At 42.9% G+C, this 19,215-nt stretch overlaps 1 protein-coding gene across 2 annotated transcripts in view; it reads right to left on the reverse strand.

Annotated features, from left to right (window-relative positions):
• LOC144492857 (paraspeckle component 1-like) overlaps positions 1-19,215 on the reverse strand; it is a 40,736-nt gene that overhangs the window by 13,285 nt on the left and 8,236 nt on the right. For both annotated transcript variants that reach the window (XM_078211380.1, XM_078211381.1), the window contains exons 3-6: positions 12,298-12,599; positions 7,494-7,589; positions 3,048-3,244; positions 1,763-1,847 (exon numbers count right to left, since the gene is read on the reverse strand). In XM_078211380.1, the coding sequence (XP_078067506.1) occupies positions 1,763-1,847; positions 3,048-3,244; positions 7,494-7,589; positions 12,298-12,599 (680 nt within the window). The remainder of the gene's footprint in view (positions 1-1,762; positions 1,848-3,047; positions 3,245-7,493; positions 7,590-12,297; positions 12,600-19,215) is intronic.

Raw genomic sequence — 19,215 nt, forward strand, 5'->3', positions numbered from 1 at the left:
CCCATGGGCAAATAAAAAGGAACCCTTTTCAAATAAGTGGATTAGTGATTACAGACCTCCCCATTGAAATTATATAATATTTACATTGAAAGTGCGGCACTGGGGTGTTTTAATGTTTAAAAATCCACATGTACTTAAGATATTGCATCCTTTAGGCCACAGCACCCCTCAATGGGAACTTGTAAATTATCTCAGAATCCGTGTAATCTCCAAGAGGTCTATGGGCCTGAGTTGGAGAACCATTACTCTAAATCATTACACACCGATGGTAAAGAAATCTTTTGGCAATAAAGTCTAGTCTGTGCCACATTGATTAATGACTACCCAATGGAAATTTTTAAAACTATTTTCTCCCAACAGAACCTCTCTATTCCCACCTTTTTTCCTACAAATATCCAAACAATATAGGGCAAAAAATTGTTTGCTCTGAAAAATCAGGATCTAGTCCACTATTAATTCAGAGATACCGCAGTCAAGCTGCCTATTAATTTTAATCAAAAACTCCCACTCAAAAGCACATTGATAAATATTAGTTTGACTTACTGATTAATGCCAATTCAATGAGCTACATCAGGTACCCAAAATTCAGCAGTATTCACCCACTTTTTTAAAGTACTAGATCCTTACCATCAATTACAAGTGTGAAGAAGCACCCTAAAGAAATTAAGTCATCACTTCTATTAAGATTTATCCTCTTGTCCAGATTATGCATGCCACCTCAAATACCCAATATTCAATCAATTTGAGCCCAATTGAAGCAAGCCAGAGAAATTAATCTTCCTCTTCCAGCAAGACAGTCATTGCAAATTGGACCGGATTTTTGAAAAGACGTCGTTTCCGAATGGTAACTGCTTCAAGTATCACCACAAACGTTTAGCATTCAGTCATGAAAAGACCAGCCACAGAAAGACATTGATTCATGATACAATTCCTCAAATTTATATCAGAAGCTGAAACACATCTTTTAAGGTTGAAGAAACTGGTTGTTTTTTCCCCCTACCACCTGCATGCAAGCAGAAAGCTAGCATTCACCCAGGGAAAATGGCTGGCGTGTGCAAACATGAAAGTCCTTTGCAGCGTATTTTTAGCTGGCAACTAGGACATCCATTAAAAGCAGACTTGGAGACTCTATTGGGATTAAATAAGTTTCCACTTGCTTTAGGCCATAATATCAACACACTTGTAGATCTAATTTACTCGACCACAAAGCACTGCTACTTTCTCGTCATTCAACTGGTCTCTCCTTCCTTAAGAACTAACTGGCATTCTTTACCCTCATTCTACACCAACTAACTCCATTTCAAACTACTACAACGATTTTGCTGTTGTGGATCAACTAGTCACAATTCAGCAAATAAATAAAATGCAATCCATCAAATATAAATGAGCTGGAACAAAGAACAAAGAAAATTAGAGCACAGGAACAGGCCCTTCGGCCCTCCAAACCTACACCGACCATGCTGCCCGACTTAACTAAAACCCCCTACCCTTCCGGGGACCATATCCCTCTATTCCCATCCTATTCATGTACTTGTCAAGATGCCCTTTAAAAGTCACTACCATATCCGCTTCCACTACCACCCCCAGGAACGAGTTCCAGGCACCCACTACTCTGTAAAAAAATCTGCCTCATACATCTCCTTTCTGAACATTTGCAATATGCTTAACATGATATCCACTTTATGTCAGTCTATGGAGTCTTCAGAACTCTGGTTTGGGCATTCACTTCCAAGAACCTAGCACAGGAAACAATGTTGTTTACCTCAGCTCCATTTGTTTTCGCTTTTGCAGTTCCTGATTATGTAACTCTTCCATGCGCCTCAATTCCTCTTGACGTCTCATTAAATCTAGTGACAAAAATAATTGAAACATTTGAACTGGACCAAAACTGCATTTTTATACACAAGTACAACACATGGCAAATTCTGGAAGATACATTTTTAAGTAAATAGATTTGCAACTTTATCTGAGTACACTGACTACAGAATTTCCAAAATAGGTGAATATTTAATCCCAATCCTTGTAATGTGCCCAGAATGTACCGTTGTACACAGCAACATTTCTTTAGAGTTGCAATATTGGTGTGCAACATTCAAGTATGGCAAACAGCCTTGGCTTGTTCCCCCATCCACCACCAAAAACTTCAATCCATGGCAAAATAAGCCAAATTATATCATTTTCAAGGGAGTGCAAGAATAGACACCCATGGGAGTGTACACAAACTGAAACTGACAAGAGAAAATTGAGAACATTTTTAAAGCAGCATACAGGATCCTTGACTTTATGAAAAGGAACACAAAAGTACAAAAACAAGGCTGTTTCACTTCTATTTTATTTTTATATAACACTGGTCAGTACCCAACTACAGTATAGTGGTCAATTTTGAGCATCACATTTTGTGGGCAAGAGGAATGACAAGTTAATTATGTGGAGAGACTGCAGAAGTCGAATTGTTCTTCTTACGATAGAGAGATGGGGAGATTTGAAAGGGAAATCTTAACATGGTTTCAATAGATTAAATAACAAATTGCAGAAAGGTCAGTAACTAAAAGAGAGAGTTAAAGAACCAGAGGTGACGTGAAGAAAAAGACAGCAAGTCTTTTCATCTGGAATGAATTGCCTGAAAGGGTAGTGAAGCAAATTCTGCAGCTTTGAAAAAAAAAGGAACTGCAAATGCACTTGCAAGCGAAAAAAACTATGGAAGAACAGAAGGGAGAATGGGACTAATTGGTTAACACTTGACAAAGAACTGGCACAGGTTCAATGGTCCAAATGGCCTCCTGTCTGTGATGCAGCCTATAAAATTTTCCCTTCAATACTTTACCTAATGACTCAAATATTCAATCTAAATTGATACGGTCTAGGGTCTATAACTAGCCTTGGTGGTCACAGACTGGGGGTAAAGGAAAGAAATCGAAAGGAAGCAGAGGATGGAGAGAGAATGGTGTAGACAGAAAATTCACATTTCACATTCATGATCTCTATCCAGTAATAGTCAATGCCTTTAGACATGCCACAAAAAACCAACTGCGATCTTCCCAACCCACCTTGTCTCATGAGCATGACTTGGTGTTCATGACGTGCAGCTTCCAGTTCTACTTCCAGCTTCTCTCGTGCTTCTTTCACGTTTCTATCAACTTGCTCCTGCTGCTGTTTCTCCATTTCAAGCAGAGCCTTCCACCTCATGGCATATTCATACTCAAATGATCCATGCTGGGCAAATCTGGGTGGCTGTTCCCGTTCCCTTAAAAATCACAGTGACAGACGAGCATAATTGAAGGCAAGAAGCCAAAGTAATCTCAACTGCACTCCCTCCATACAAACAAGCAGAACCAATGTTTATACATTATACGAAGAAAAAAGTCGTATCGCCAAAGTAACAATATTGATGTGGCTACTAAAATAGTTTAATCGGGTGGTCAAGGGTTAGCTCACTGACGATTTTGCTGCAATGGTCAAGTTAACATTGCTGCGACATAAAATCGATAAAACAAAACAATACCATAAACAAAAGGTTAAGGATTACTTTACTTGGCCCTTACAATTTAGTCTTGCTTGGGGGGAAATAAGGTTGACCTGTTGCCAAACCATTCTATCATCAAATCATGATAAACAACCTTTACAAGCTTCCCCACCTTCCTGTTTTTGATAAACCCACTCTGTAGAAGGAGTTTAATGAAAACAAGATGGACCAAGAGGTTTCACCAAACCCTACATGAACTTATTCACGTAGGAACTTAATTTTGACAATGTTCAAGTTTTACAGGGGTCTTTACCCCACTCCCCCCCTCCTCACTATAAATTTCAATACTACCTTTTGTGCCAACACATAATAAATTTGACAACTCAACTGGCTTTTTAATTTGGTGACAAAATGACAAACAGAAGTATTAAAATTTTATTTATAGCAACCTGCTGCTCTTTTATGAACAGTAAGATGTCTCACAACACCAGGTTAAAGTCCAACAGGTTTATTTGGTAGCAAAAGCCACGAGCTTTCGGAGCACTGCTCCTTCATCAGGTAAGTGGGAGTTCTGTTCACAAACAGGGCATATAAAGACACAAACTCAATTTACAAAATAATGGTTGGAATGCGAGTCTTTACAGGTAATCAAGTCTTAAAGGTACAGACAATGTGAATGGAGAGAGGATTAAGCACAGGTTAAAGAGATGTGTATTGTCTCCAGCCAGGACAGTTAGTGAGATTTTGCAAGCCCAGGCAAGTCATGGGGGTTACAGATAGTGTGACATGAACCCAAGATCCCGGTTGAGGCCACCCTCATGTGTGCGGAACTTGGCCATCAGTCTCTGCTCAGCGGCTCTGCGCTGTCGTGTGTCGTGAAGGCCGCCTTGGAGAACGCTTACCCGAAGATCAGAGGCCGAATGCCCCTGACCGCTGAAGTGCTCCCCAACAGGAAGAGAACAATCTTGCCTGGTGATTGTCAAGCGGTGTTCCTTCATCCATTGTTGTAGTATCTGCATGGTCTCCCCAATGTACCATGCCTCGGGACATCCTTTCCTGCAGCGTATCAGGTAGACAACGTTGGCAGAGTTGCAAGAGTATGTACCGTGTACCTGGTGGATGGTGTTCTCACATGAGATGATGGCATCCGTGTCGATGATCCGGCACGTCTTGCAGAGGTTGCTTTGGCAGGGTTGTGTCGTGTCGTGATCACTGTTCTCCTGAAGGCTGGGTAGTTTGCGGCGGACAATGGTCTGTTTGAAGGCAAGAAGTGGGGGTGTGGGGATGGCCTTGGCGAGATGTTCGTCTTCAATGATATGTTAAAGGCTCCGGAGAAGATGTCGTAGCTTCTCCACTCCGGGGAAGTACTGGATGACGATGGGTACTCTGTCCACCGTGTCCTGTGTTTGTCTTTTGAGGAGGTCGGTGCGGTTTTTCACTGTGGCACGTCGGAACTGTTGATCGATGAGTCGAGCGCCATATCCTGTTCTTATGAGGGCATCTTTCAGCGTCTGGAGGTGTCTGTTGCGATCCTCCTCATCTGAGCAGATCCTGTGTATACGGAGGGCTTGTCCGTAGGGGATGGCTTCTTTAACGTGTTTAAGGTGGAAGCTGGATAAGTGGAGCATCGTGAGGTTATCCATGGGCTTGCCGTACAGTGAAGTGCTGAGGTGACCGTCCTTGATGGAGATGCATGTGTCCAAGAATGCAACCGATTCCAGAGAGTAGTCCATGGTGAGTCCGATGGTGGGATGGAACTTGTTGATGTCATCATATAGTTGTTTCAGTGATTGTTCACCATGAGTCCAAAGGAAGAAAATGTCAGCGATGTATTTAGTGTATAGCATCGGCTGAAGGTTCTGTGCGGTGAAGAGGTCTTGTTCGAACCTGTGCATGAAGATGTTGGCATATTGAGGTGCAAATCTGGTCCCCATGGCTGTTCCGTGTGTCTGGATGAAGAACTGGTTGTTGAAAGTGAAGACATTGTGGTCCAGGATGAAGCGGATGAGTTGTAAAATTGCATCTGGAGATTGACAGTTGTCAGCGTAGAGTACTGAGGCAGTTGCAGCAATGCCATCGTCGTGGGGGATGCTGGTGTAGAGTGCCGAGACATCCATTGTGACAAGGAGTGCTCCTGGTTCAACTGCTCCATGTCTGCTGAGTTTCTGTAGGAAGTCCGTAGTGTCGCGACAAAAGCTGGGGGTTCTTTGTACAATGGGTTTCAGGATGCCCTCGGCGTAGCCAGAGAAGTTCTCGCACAGGGTCCCATTGCCCGATACGATGGGACGGCCGGGTGTGTTTGCCTCGTGCATCTTCGGGAGGCAGTAGAGATTTCCAACGCGGGGAGTACGTGGGATGTGAGCACAGAGGGTGCTCTGAAGGTCCGGATCAAAGGTCTTGATCAGTCTGTTGAGTTGACGGGTATGTTCTTTGGTCGGATCTGCGGGTAACTGTCTGTAATGTTCCCCGTTGTTCAGTTGTCGGTACACTTCTTTGCAGTAATCCGTTCTGTTCAGTATGACAATGGCCCCTCCTTTGTCTGCTGGTTTGATGACAATGTTGCGGTTGGTCTTGAGAGCACAGATGGCGTTGCGTTGTGCTTGGGTGATGTTCGGGGCTGTCTTGTGAGTGCGTCTGATGAATCTGGTGTTGACGCACCTCCTGACGGCTTGGGCATACATGACAAGTCGAGGGCAGCGGCCTTCCGGAGGAGTCCAATTTGACTCTTTCCTCTTCGGTTGCTGCACTGCGGATCTCTCGGTCGGCTGTTCCGGTTCATTGGCTGTCTCATTGTGTTCGCTGTTGGCCTCTTGGGGTTTGTGGAAGAACTCCCGCAGCCTCATTCGCCTGATGAATTCGTCTGTGTCTGCTGCAAGACTGATGGGGTCTATTTTGGTGGTGGGGCAGAAATTGAGCCCTCGGCTGAGAACTTCGATTTCATCTGGTTGAAGTGTGTAGTCCGGCAAGTTGATAATGGACTTCCCTGCAGTGGTACTGTTTTCTACTGTGGTACCGAGGGAGGCTTGGTTGCTGCTGGTGATGATGCAGAGTTTCTCAAGTTTCCTGTTCTTGGCGTGCATGTAGATGGTGCAGTTCCTTTGTCTCGTCTGCTTGGCAGAGTTTCGCAGCTGGTCTGTGTCCTGAGCGCAAGTTGAGAATATGGACTCTATTTTGGTTTCCAGGATGCGGCGTTTGTTGTAGAGCTGATGAATGAGGTGGTTGAGGAATGTGAGAGAGGTGCGACGGCAAAGTCTCTCAGCGTAGTCTGTGTTATAGGTTGACCTGAGTGGGCTCGTGATCTGTAGTCCTTTCAGTATCTTGTCTGCTTTCTTGCATCTTTGTAGAAACTTGATGTCTGTGTCTTCATGACACACGACAGCGCAGAGTCGCTGAGCAGAGACTGATAGCCAAGTTCCTCAACCGGGATCTTGGGTTCATGTCACACTATCTGTAACCCCCACGACTTGCCTGGGCTTGCAAAATCTCACTAACTGTCCTGGCTGGAGACAATACACATCTCTTTAACCTGTGCTTAACCCTCTCTCCACTCACATTGTCTGTACCTTTAAGACTTGATTACCTGTAAAGACGTGCATTCCAACCATTATTTTGTAAATAGAGTTAGTGTCTTTATATGCCCCGTTTGTGAACAGAACTCCCACTCACCTGATGAGGGGGCAGCGCTCCGAAGGCTGGTGGCTTTCTGTTGGACTTTAACCTGGTGTTGTGAGACTTCTTACTGTGTTTACCCCAGTCTAACGCCGGCATCGCCACATCTTTTATGCAGCCATGGATAGTACTTAATTTCACAACAAAAATAACTATCCACTCGAGGAATCAAACCTGTGCCTTCAATTTTATTTAGCACATCAAGTCACTCAACCACGCAAACAACATGCAGGCTAATTTATCCACGCATTTACATTCTATCAAGCACTCTGTAAATGCAAACCCAAGCATAATCTTACATGATTTTAGAAGGGGACAGAAACGTGAGCATCTTTGAAAACAACTGATAGTCAATACATACTTGTGATAATGTTGATTTTTCTGGACCAATTTCTCTTGAAGTCCATCTTCATCATCACATTGATCAAAAGGTTCAACAGTCACAGGTCTTGGAAACCTAAAAATGGGAAAATACAAAGATTAAATATGGATGCTAGTTTTAAACAACGAACAGTGCATTGCAAAATGTAGTATGTCACACCAATTACTGAAATTCAAAATGTTTCACTTAGGATAGCTAATGTGGTCCCGTTATTTAAGAAGGGTAGGAAGGATAACCCGGGTAATTATAGGCCAGTGAGCTTGACGTCCGTGGTGGGGAAGTTGTTGGAGAAGATTCTTAGAGATAGGATGTATGCGCATTTAGAAAGGAATAAACTCATTAACGATAGTCAGCATGGTTTTGTGAGAGGGAGGTCATGCCTCACTAACCTGGTGGAGTTTTTTGAAGAAGTGACCAAAATGGTTGACGAGGGAAGGGCCGTGGATGTCGTCTATATGGACTTTAGTAAAGCGTTTGACAAAGTCCCTCATGGTAGGCTGGTGAAAAAGGTTGGATTTCATGGGATAAAGGGGGAGGTAGCTAGATGGGTGGAGAACTGGCTTGGTCACAGAAGACAGAGGGTGGTAGTGGAAGGGTCTTTTTCCGGCTGGAGGCCTATGACTAGTGGTGTTCCGCAGGGCTCTGTATTGGGACCTCTGCTGTTTGTGATTTATATAAATTATCTGGAAGAAGGTGTAACTGGGGTGATCAGTAAGTTTGCGGACGACACAAAATTGGCAGGACTTGCAGATAGGTGAGGAGCATTGTAAGAAGCTACAGAAGGATATAGATAGGCTGGTAATTTGGGCAAAGAAATGGCAGATGGAGTTCAATCCTGATAAATGCAAAGTGATGCATTTTGGTAGAAATAATGTAGGGAGGAGCTATACGATAAATGGCAGAACCATAAAGGGTGTAGATACGCAGAGGGACCTGGGTGTGCAAGTCCACAGATCCTTGAAAGTGACGTCACAGGTGGAGAAGAAGGCATATGGCATGCTTGCCTTTATAGGACGGGGCATAGAGTATAAAAGTTGGGGTCTGATGTTGCAGATGTATAGAACGTTGGTTCGGCCGCACCTAGAATACTGCGTCCAGTTCTGGTCGCCACACTACCAGAAGGACGTGGAGGCTTTGGAGAGAGTACAGAGGAGGTTTACCAGGATGTTACCTGGTATGGCGGGGCTTAGTTATGAGGAGAGATTGGGTAAACTGGGGTTGTTCTCCCTGGAAAGACGGAGGATGAGGGGAGACTTAATAGAGGTGTATAAAATTATGAAAGGCATAGATAGGGTGAACGGTGGGAAACTTTTCCCCAGGTCGGTGGTGACGTTCACGAGGGGTCATAGGTTCAAGGTGAAGGGGGGGGGGGGGTTTAACACAGATATCAGACGGGCATATTTTACACAGAGGGTGGTGGGGGCCTGGAATGCGCTGCCAGGCAAGGTGGTGGAGGCGGACACACTGGGAACGTTTAAGACTTATCTAGACAGCCATATGAACGTAGTGGGAATGGAGGGATACAAAAGAATGGTCTAGTTTGGACCAGGGAGCGGCGCGGGCTTGGAGGGCCGAAGGGCCTGTTCCTGTGCTGTACTGTTCTTTGTTATGTAAAAATGAACGAACATGCTTACAAGCCTGCGAAAAGAGATGATCTTATTCCATCATGAAACTGTTACCAAGGTTTTAATATTTTAGCTATGGAAATAAAGACAAAATCATCTGTACATCAGCAGGTTGACTCTCTGCTCGTCACTAAAGAATAAAACAAGTTTTATGCCGTAATGCCTTGAGCTGTGGGTATAGTACCATGAATCAAATCTTAATGGTTTTGGAGGTGGGGAGGAATTTGTTTAAATTCAAAGCTTTGGGAGTATGTAATTAGACTTTAGCAATGCTATTTTAGCCATGAAAATAAAATCTTGTTTTAATATAGTTTTAGAAAATGGATAATTTTGGAAAATGGGAACATGCACAGAATAAATTAATTACCTCTGGTCATAGAGGTTTATAGCATGGAAATAGGTCCTTCTGCCCAACTTGTTCATGCCGCCCAGTTTTTACCACCAAGCTAGTCCCAATTTCCCGCATTTGGCCCATATCCCTCTATACCCATGTAACTGTCTAAATGCTTTGTAAAAGACCAAATCATACCCACCTTTACTACTACCTCTTGCAACTTGTTCCAGTCTCTCACCACCCTGTGCATGAAAATATTGCCCGTCTGGACCCTTTCGTAGCTCTCCCCTCTCAACTTAAACCAATGCTCTCTAGATTTAGATGCCCCTTTGGGAATAGATATCGATTATCTACTTTATCAATGCCCCTCAGTATTTTATAGACCTCTATAAGATCACCCTTAAGCTTCCTACGCTCCAGGGAAAAAAGTCCCTGTCGCTTCTCGGCCTTTTAGCTAAGATCAAGTGTAGTGTGGATCGGATGCTGCACTTGGTTGACGTCATTAGGTTACATTGAAGCTTCATATTCATATGAAGCAATTTTTAAAAGCGGCATCTCGGCCTTTTGGCTAAGATGCAAATGAGATCAAGCCTTGGAGGAGGAAGTCCTGCCCCTCCTCCAATCAGCTTGGCTCATGTAGATCAGGCCCAGGACAGGGTAAATGGTCACTTGCCCTGTCTTGTCAGCTTGGATCAGAAATGTCTCAACTTGTCGAGACTCTGAATTGGACTTGATTTGATTGAATTGGAAAGGTATTTTTTTACAAGTCCCTGTCTATCCAGCCTCTCCTTGTAACTCAAACCATCAAGTTCCGGTAGCATCCTAAGTAAATCTTTTCTGCACTCTTTCTAATTTAATAATATCCTTTCTATAATAGGGTGACGAGAACTGTACACAGTATTCCAAGTGTGGCCTTATGTCTTGTACAATTTCAACAAGACGTCTCAACTCCTGTATTCAATGCTCTGGCGAACGAAACCAAGCATACCGAATGCCTTCTTCACCACCCTGTACACCTGTGACTTCACTTTCAAGGAGCTATGAACCTGTACTCTCTCCCAAACACCTTACCATTAACCGAGTAGATCCTGTCCCAATTTGATCAGCCAAAATACACCACCTGCCATTCATCGGCCCAATTGATCAAGATCCCGCTCCAATCCTAGATAACCTTCTTCATTCTCCACTATGCCACCAATCTCGGTGTAATCTACAAACTTACTAACCATGCCTCTTAAATTCTCATCCAAATCATTAAAATAAATGACAAATAACAGTGGACCCAGCACCGATCCCTGAGGCACACCGCTGGTCTCAGGCCTCCAGTTCGAAAAACAACCCTCGAAACCACCCTCTGGCTTCTGTCGTCAAGACAATTTTGTATCCAATTGGCTACCTCACCCTGGATCCTGTAAGATTTAACCTAATGCAACAACCTACCATGCGGTACCTTGTCAAAGGCCTTGCTAAAGTCCATGTAGACAAAGCTGACTGCACTGCCCTCATCTACTTGGTTACCCCTTCAAAAAACTCAAAGAAATTCGTGAGACAAGATTTTTCACTCAAAACCATGCTGACTGTCCCTAAAAATGCCTTTAGATCCTGTCTCTCAAAATACCTAACAACTTACCCACTACAGAAATTAGGCTCACTGACCTGTAGTTCCCAGGCTTTTCCCTGCAGTTCTTCTAAAACAAAGGCACAACATTTGCTACCCTCCAATCTTCAGGCACCTCACCTGTGGCTGTCGATGATTCAAATATCCCTACTAGGGGACTCACAATTTCCTCCATAGCCTCCCACAACGTCCTGGGATACATTTCATCAGGTCCCAGGGAATTATCTACCTTGATGAGTTTTAAGACTACCAGCACCTCCTTCTGTTATATGTTCATTCCTCAAGACATCACTATTTATTCCCCAAGTTCCCTAACGTACATGCCTTTCTCAACAGTAAATACTGATGAAAAATATTAATTTAGAATCTCATCCATTTTTTGTGGGTCCTCACATAGATTACCTTGTTGATCCTTTAAGGAGAGAGTCGGGCCTCTTGTTACTCTTTTGCCCTTCATGCATTTGTAGAAGCTCTTTGGATTCCCCTTTGCCTTATCAGTGCTCAACGAAAAAAGCTAGGAATCTTTGGAATTTGCCTCAGCAGAACCTCCCTGACCCAAACAACGACAGCAACATCTAGTCTGGGTTCTCACTTCCATTAGTGTTCCAGAACAGTTTTCTGAGTAGATTGTGAATAGCTATCTCGACTTTACACTTTTATAGTGAAACATAGTGGATTAAAAGCCAAAAGAGGAACTGGCTTGAAACTTCAGGAAATCAATATTCAGGGACACAACATTAACAATTTTTTTTTTACTAACTAACCTATTTCCATAAACCAAACTAAAACCAGCTTTGCTAAGGCAGACAAACTAAGATACATTAACCAAAAGCAGTAATGTGTTACCAGATGTTCTGAAGGAATAAAGCATTCCTTGGTACCATTTTCCATGCATCCAATTTCTAAGAGTATCCAAACAGATTCACACTTCTTTAACCCCCCCCCCCCCCCCCCCAAGCACTTAGGCCAAGTGTAGGACACCAAACAAGATCAGCTCATAATAAAGTCAGGAACGTAACCTAGTACCTACTGTCTAGGGCTTAACACTACAACAAATGTTTCTATGTTTCTAAATGGGATTTCCACTCACTTCCATCAATGAACTTAATGAAGTAAGATGAAACTACTAAAAAGTGCAAAACAAAATACTCTTGTCTGCAAACTCTGCCACCCACCCACCCCCACATTTTTATTCTCATTACTCACGCTGTCAATAAGAATGCACCATCTGTACATCTGTCCAGAGCCTTGCGTGCTGCAGGTTTTGCTGCAAATTCTACAATGCCTTTACCAGTTGGCTTTCCACGGTCATCTACGATCACCACTGCTCTCTCCACTGGTCCAAAGATAGAGAAAGCCTCATCCAACAACTCATTTGATACAAACTGAGGAAGATTCTTCACGGTGAGAGCAGCACCATGTGTTGCAAATCGAATTCTTATCTGTCTCCCTCTTAGTGTAGTATCATCAAGTTCCGCCTTTGCAATTTCAGCCAGGGTTCTAGTTTCCTATAATCAAAATGAGTAGACGTGAATTTTCAGTCACACAATTAAAATATTGTTCTAAAATACAACCCCACAAATCAGGCCACTCAATGCCCTCCAAATATAATCTGAACTCTAGCCTCTGGAATTGTACCTCCACTTCAAAAATGGAAAGTAACAAGGCAGCTCTCATGCTTACCCGAAAATAAAATTCAAAGATAAGTCACCTCATCATCCCCTGGAAAGAAACAGCAGCATCAGATCAACACATTCATACTAAAATCACCAAGAGCAAAATGGGAACCATATTGGAAGAGAAGATCATTCAAATCAAGAGCCTGGTGGTGCCTGGCTATACATCTGCTTACAAGTGGCTTAAATATTATTTTTGCACCAGAACACTTCAATTGTATATATTCCCTGAATGATTCTATACTGCAACTAAGAGTAATAAGGAAGTTTAGTCTGAAATACAAAAATGACTAAGTTATGCCACTGTTGTATACAGCATTGGTCAGGACTCGACTTTTAGGTCACTTTGGGAACAGCATCTTCAGAATGGATACACTGGCTTTTTGGCAATACAGTACAAATTAACCAAAACTATACCAGGGTTTACTTCAAAATAAGAGCCCAACCATTCAGAAGTGAAATCACAAAGCACAAGATAAATCTAGAACTCTCCGCCACAAGAGAGTATGAATGGTGGTGCAAATGAAGTTTACATGACTTTTAGGTTGAGTATGAATAGTCAGGCATAAACTAACAATGCTACAACAGACCGGAGGAATTGAATGGCTTTCTCCCATTCTGGCACAAGGGTTCCATGTGTAGACAGGAGATGGAAACTATCATGCCTACAACTATCTTGCTGGCTAAGAGGCTAGGTTATGTATCCAATACCATGCAATCATTGCACTGGGGGCCTCTTAAACACATGAGCCAGAGACAACATAGTCATATTCACTATACTTGGCTGTTGCAGGTGCGAGTGCACAATCTGTCCATGCCAATGAAACTTGGTGGGGGAAAAGGAGACATGGCAAAATTTACTTTGGGTTACAAAGCGTAGGGATAACTGTTCGACCCAGGTACATGATATGGTCTGACTTGGGTCTTTAAAAGACTAAGAATCCTGTATTAAAACAAGCACACCATCAGTTTTGAAACATTACAGTTTGGAAGATGATGAGCAGCAAAATTAACAGGGCTGGTCACATAATTCATAGATGTTTACAGCATAGAAGGAGGATATGATTCAGCCTATCGGGTCCATGCCAGTCAAAGATCTGACTAGAGCAGTCCCACTTTCCAGCACTTGTCCTTCGGCCCCAGAGGTTAAGGCAATGCAAGTGAATAATTACTTAATGTTGAGTTTCTAACATCGAGTTCCAGATTCCCGCCATTTTCCTCAGTTCCACTCTCACCTTAAATCCATGCCCACTGGTTAAAGCATGACCTCCCTGTTCTTGTATTCTATGCTTCAGCTAATCAAGGCAAGTATCACATATGCCTTCTTAATCACCTTATCTACCAGTACTGCCATCTTAAGGTATCTGTGCATATGCACCCCCAAGGACCCACAAAAAGGTTTTCCTGGTTTTCCATCTTGTTCAACCAAAGTGAAAGCAATTTTGGTAATAAATTGAAATCACACAATAGGTTAAACTCACCTCCAGCCCAAAATAGAGGTCTGTCTGCATCTATTTATCTTCATTTTATTTGAGTCACCAAAGTAATTATTTTACATTATATTGGATAACAAGATACTGGATCAAGCATCGAGCTTTTTGGCCGTGGTCAGTCCCCAGGACTGGTAATTTTCTGCAAACTATGAAGTATCAACAAATGGGGGTACAAATATTAAAAAAAGAGGCTGCCCAATGTGACTGGGCCATGATTTAAAATGATTATAAACCACTTATTAAAATTGCGACTTTGAACAAGTGGGCTTTCATCATGAAGTAGTTTGCTATCAACTGTGATTTAATGGCAATTTGAAAACAAGTAAATTTGATTTTTCTTTTTTTGTTACAAACATTCACACAAGAACACATTTATTTGTGCCACAACACAAGGCGAGCACTTTCTGCACATGCGTAGATTAAAGTGAGAGATGCTTTGAAGTACAGCTCTGCTTTCTGCCACTAAATTATGCTTTTATTTTGCTAACTGCCTCATTTACAACAAAATTTGTTAATGTGAAAACATACTGCAATTTTAATGTCAATTATTTATTCAGGTAGTGAATACAAGATGTCTGGGAGAGAAATGTACATATTTACCCCCAGCAACCCCAATTAGTGCTCTTAACAGTGTAGTTTCTCTTTGGCAAAATTAACAAGAAACATCACTTGGGGCTTGAAACAAGGATCCGAGGACTGAGTCCCATTATCTGAGCCAGCTGGGCGGTGTAGAAATTCATGGCAAAAAGTATTTCCAACTTGATCACTTGCATAAAAAATATCACACTAGTGGTTAAAGATACGGTTAAACTGGCCTGGGAACAAAATGACATGCACTCACCAGCTTGGTGGGAGAATCGGTGAAAACGCGGCAGTCACAGTGCAGATCAAGTGTATAACTTTCCCTGACTGGAGGAGTTAGTGAATCAAAAATTGCATAAAATACACAGCACAAAAAGAACATTTGGCCCAACTAATCAGAGGTGATATTTATACTTTACATCTGTCTCCTCCCATTCCATTTGTATTTTAGCATGTCTTTCTATTCCATTTATTCTCCTGTACTTGTCTAATTTCCTTTGGAAAGTATTCAAGCTATTTGCCTCAACTACTTTGCAAGTGTTTAAAATGAGAACATTTTAACAGCTATCCCAATATCCTTATTGGGCGGAGTAGTAACTACCTTGTATTTGTGGTCCTGGTTTTGGATTCTCCCACAAGTGGAAATATTTGGTTCACGTCTACTCAGTCCACTGAATTAATTAAAAGACCTCTATCCAATCACCTACAATTCTTCTCTTCCAACATAAGAAGTGCGCCACCATTCAGTACAATCATAGTTAATCTTCCCAGCTCGCGCAAACAACCTCAGTGACTACTCTGTCAAGTCGCTTCAGAAGCTGTTTCAATAAGATCACAACTCATTCTTGAATACACATTCAATTTACTAAACGTATCAGAGGATAATCCTCTCACCCCAGGAACAAATCACCAATGCAAGTATACAGCTGCTTAAAAAGAGAGACCAATACTGTGCACAGTATTCCACGTGAAGTCTCACCAAAGCCCGAGCCAATTATAGCAAAACTTCTTAATGCGTGTACTCCATTCCCTTTGCAATAAAGGATGACTTGCAACTTTCATCTTCCTAAATGCTTGCTATACGTCACTAACTTAGTTGCTCCTTGAACATCATCACATCCAACTCCTCTGAACTTCAATGTCACACCTTCAAAATATTCTGCTTTTCTATTCTTACGACCATAGTGAACTTCCTCATATCATGCCTCATTTGCCATCTTATTGCCAACTCATTTAACCAGTATATCTTTTTGCAGCCTGTGCCCTCCTCACAGCTTACATTCATCTAGCCTTGAACAAATTTAGGTATGTTTGTCTAAGTCATTAACATATTTTGCACATAGCCAAAGACTCAAATCTGTTCTATGCAGCCTGACAATTAAAAATGTGCTATTTATTCCTACTTCTAGCTTTCTCTATCCATGTTAATATGTCTTCCAAATCCATGAGCCCTTCCTTAAAAAATTTAACGGGATGTAGACAACAACCGCAAGGCTAGGATTGGTTTCCCATTTATAATTGCCCCTCGAGACGCTACTAGAGATAAGCCAACTTCTTGAACCTCTACATCCACGTTGCATAGGTAAACCCACTGTGCTGTTAGGGAGTTATAGGAATTTGATTCAGCCATCGTGAAGGAACAATAATATATATCCAAGTCCAGATAATGGGTGGCTTGGAGAAGTGGTCAGTGGTATTCTTTCCCAGTGTCTGCTGCACTTGATCTTGATGGTGGCGGTCATGGGTTTAGAAGGTGCTGTTGAGGGAGATGTGACAAGTTACTGCAGTGCATCATGCATATGATCCACACTGCTGCCACTGTGGATATACTGCCAATCAAGTGGGTTGCTTTGTCCTGCATGGCATGTCAAGCTTCTGAATGATGTTGAGATGCCGGCATTGGACTGGGGTAAACACAGTAAGAAGTCTCACAACACCAGGTTAAAGTCCAACAGGTTTATTTGGGAGCAAAAGCCACTAGCCTTCGAAGCACTGCTCCTTCCTCAGGTAAGTGGGAGTTCTGTTCACAAACGGGGCATATATAGACACAAACTCAATTTACAAAATAATGGTTGGAATGCGAGTCTTTACAGGTAATCAAGTCTTAAAGGTACAGACAATGTGAGTGGAGAGAGCATTAAGCACAGGTTAAAGAGATGTGTATTGTCTCCAGCCAGGACAGTTAGTGAGATTTTGCAAGCCCAGGCAACAGCTGTCCCGGCTGGAGACAATACACATCTCTTTAACCTGTATTTAACCCTCTCTCCACTCACATTGTCTGTACCTTTAAGACTTGATTACCTGTAAAGACTCGCATTCCAACCATTATTTTGTAAATTGAGTTTGTGTCTTTATAGGCCCCTGTTGGACTTTAACCTGGTGTTGTGAAGCTTCCGAATGTCAGTGGAGCTGCACTCACCGAGGCAAGTGGAGAGTATTCCATCACAGTCCTGACTTGTGCCTGGCAGATAGTGGACAAGCTTCAGGGGGTTACTCGCCACTGGATTTCCAGCCTCTGACCTGCTCTTGTTGCCATAGCTTTTATATGGCTGGTCTAGTTAAGCTTCTGCTCTATGAGAACCATCAGGTGTTGATAATGAGGGATGTGGCAATGACACTGCCATTCAATATCAAGAGATGGTTAGATCTGCTCGTCAGAGATGGTCATACCCTGGCACTTGTGGCGCCATTCATCAGATGTTGCTCAGATCTTGCTGCGTATAGACACAACTTGCTTCGGAATCTGAGTTGTCACAAATGCTGAACATTTTGAAATCATCCCCACTTCCAACCTGAAACGATGAAGGGAAGGACATCGATGAAGCAGCTGAAGATAGCTGGACCAGGACCAAACCCCGAGGAACCCCTACAGTAATGTCCCAGGACCTCTGACAACGACAATCTATCTTCGATGATGCCAACCACTGGAGAGTTTACTCCACCGATTCCCATTGACTTCAATATTGCTAGGATTCCTTTGTACCACATTCAGTCAAATGTTCCTTTGATGTCACGGCCAATCACCCTCACTTCATGAGTTCAACTCTCGTCCATTTTTGGACCAAGGCTGTAATGAGGTCCAGAGCCAGGTGGCCCCAGCAGAACCTAAACTCATCACCAGTGAGCAGAGTATTGCTGACTAAGTGCTGCCTGATAGTTCATAAACAACCCCCATCATCATTGCTAATGAGAAGAGTAGACTGATGGGGCACAAAGTGTTTAGGCTGGTGTCTAACATAGACACAAGACATACCTGGGCAATTTTCCAATTGCCAAGTAGATGCCAGTGTTGTAGCTGTACTGGAATGTTGTCAGGGCTTATTGCCTTCACAGCATCCAATATTTGCAGCCATTTCTTGATACAAGTGGGAGTGAATCCAATTGGCATGAGATTCTGGGGACCTCCAGAGGAGGCAGTAATGGATCACGTAACAGGCACTTCTGACTAAAGATGGCTGCAATTGCTTCAGCTTTGTCTTTTGCTTTGTGTGGAGCTCCCCAACCATTGATAGGATATTTGTGGACCCTGCTCTCCAGTGAGTTAATTGTCCATCACAATTCACAACAGGATGTGACAGGATAGCAGAGCTTAGGTCTGAACCACTGGTTATGGGATCAGTTGGCTCTTATCACATGCTGCTTTGGACCAATTGCATGCCAAACAGTGAGAGTTGTACCTTTACCAGGTTGACCTCATTTTCAGGTATGGCTGGTGCTGCTTCTGGCATGCCCTCCTGCATTCTTCCTTGAACCAACGTTGATACCCTGGCTCGATTGTTATGGCAACATGGGAAATATTCCAGGCCATGAGGTTCAATTTGGTGGAAAACAATCCTGCCGATTACTAACAACGCCTCGTGGGTGCCAGGATTTGAATTGCTAGATCTGTTTGAAATCTATTCCATTCAGCACAATTGTATTACCACACCACACAACTGAAGGTATCCTCAAGGTGGAACTTCATAAGGACCTAGTGATGGTCACTCCTGTCAATGCCATCATGGACAGACAGTCTGGTGAGGGCAAGTTCAAGAAGGTTCTTCCCTCCCGTTGGTTCCCTCACCACATGCCACACACTCAGTCTAATGGATTTGTCCTAAGTCAATAGTGGTGTTACCGAGCCACTCTTGGTGTTGGACACCAGAGTACACTGTCCTTTCCACCTTCAGCAGACCTGCAAACTGGTCTTCAACATCCGAGTACAGATTCATAAGCAGTGGGAGAATCCTGCTTTGCACGCCATTAAGTAAGCTTCCATTCTGGAAGATGTTAACGGCAAGTCTTTGTCAACAACTCAATTATGCACTTATTTATAGTACATGGTACAGGTATGGAGCTGACCCCATTCGAGATCTTAACCAACTGTGCCCATC

The sequence above is a fragment of the Mustelus asterias genome, chromosome 4 (genome assembly GCF_964213995.1).
Source record: "Mustelus asterias chromosome 4, sMusAst1.hap1.1, whole genome shotgun sequence".
Lineage (NCBI taxonomy): Eukaryota > Metazoa > Chordata > Chondrichthyes > Carcharhiniformes > Triakidae > Mustelus > Mustelus asterias.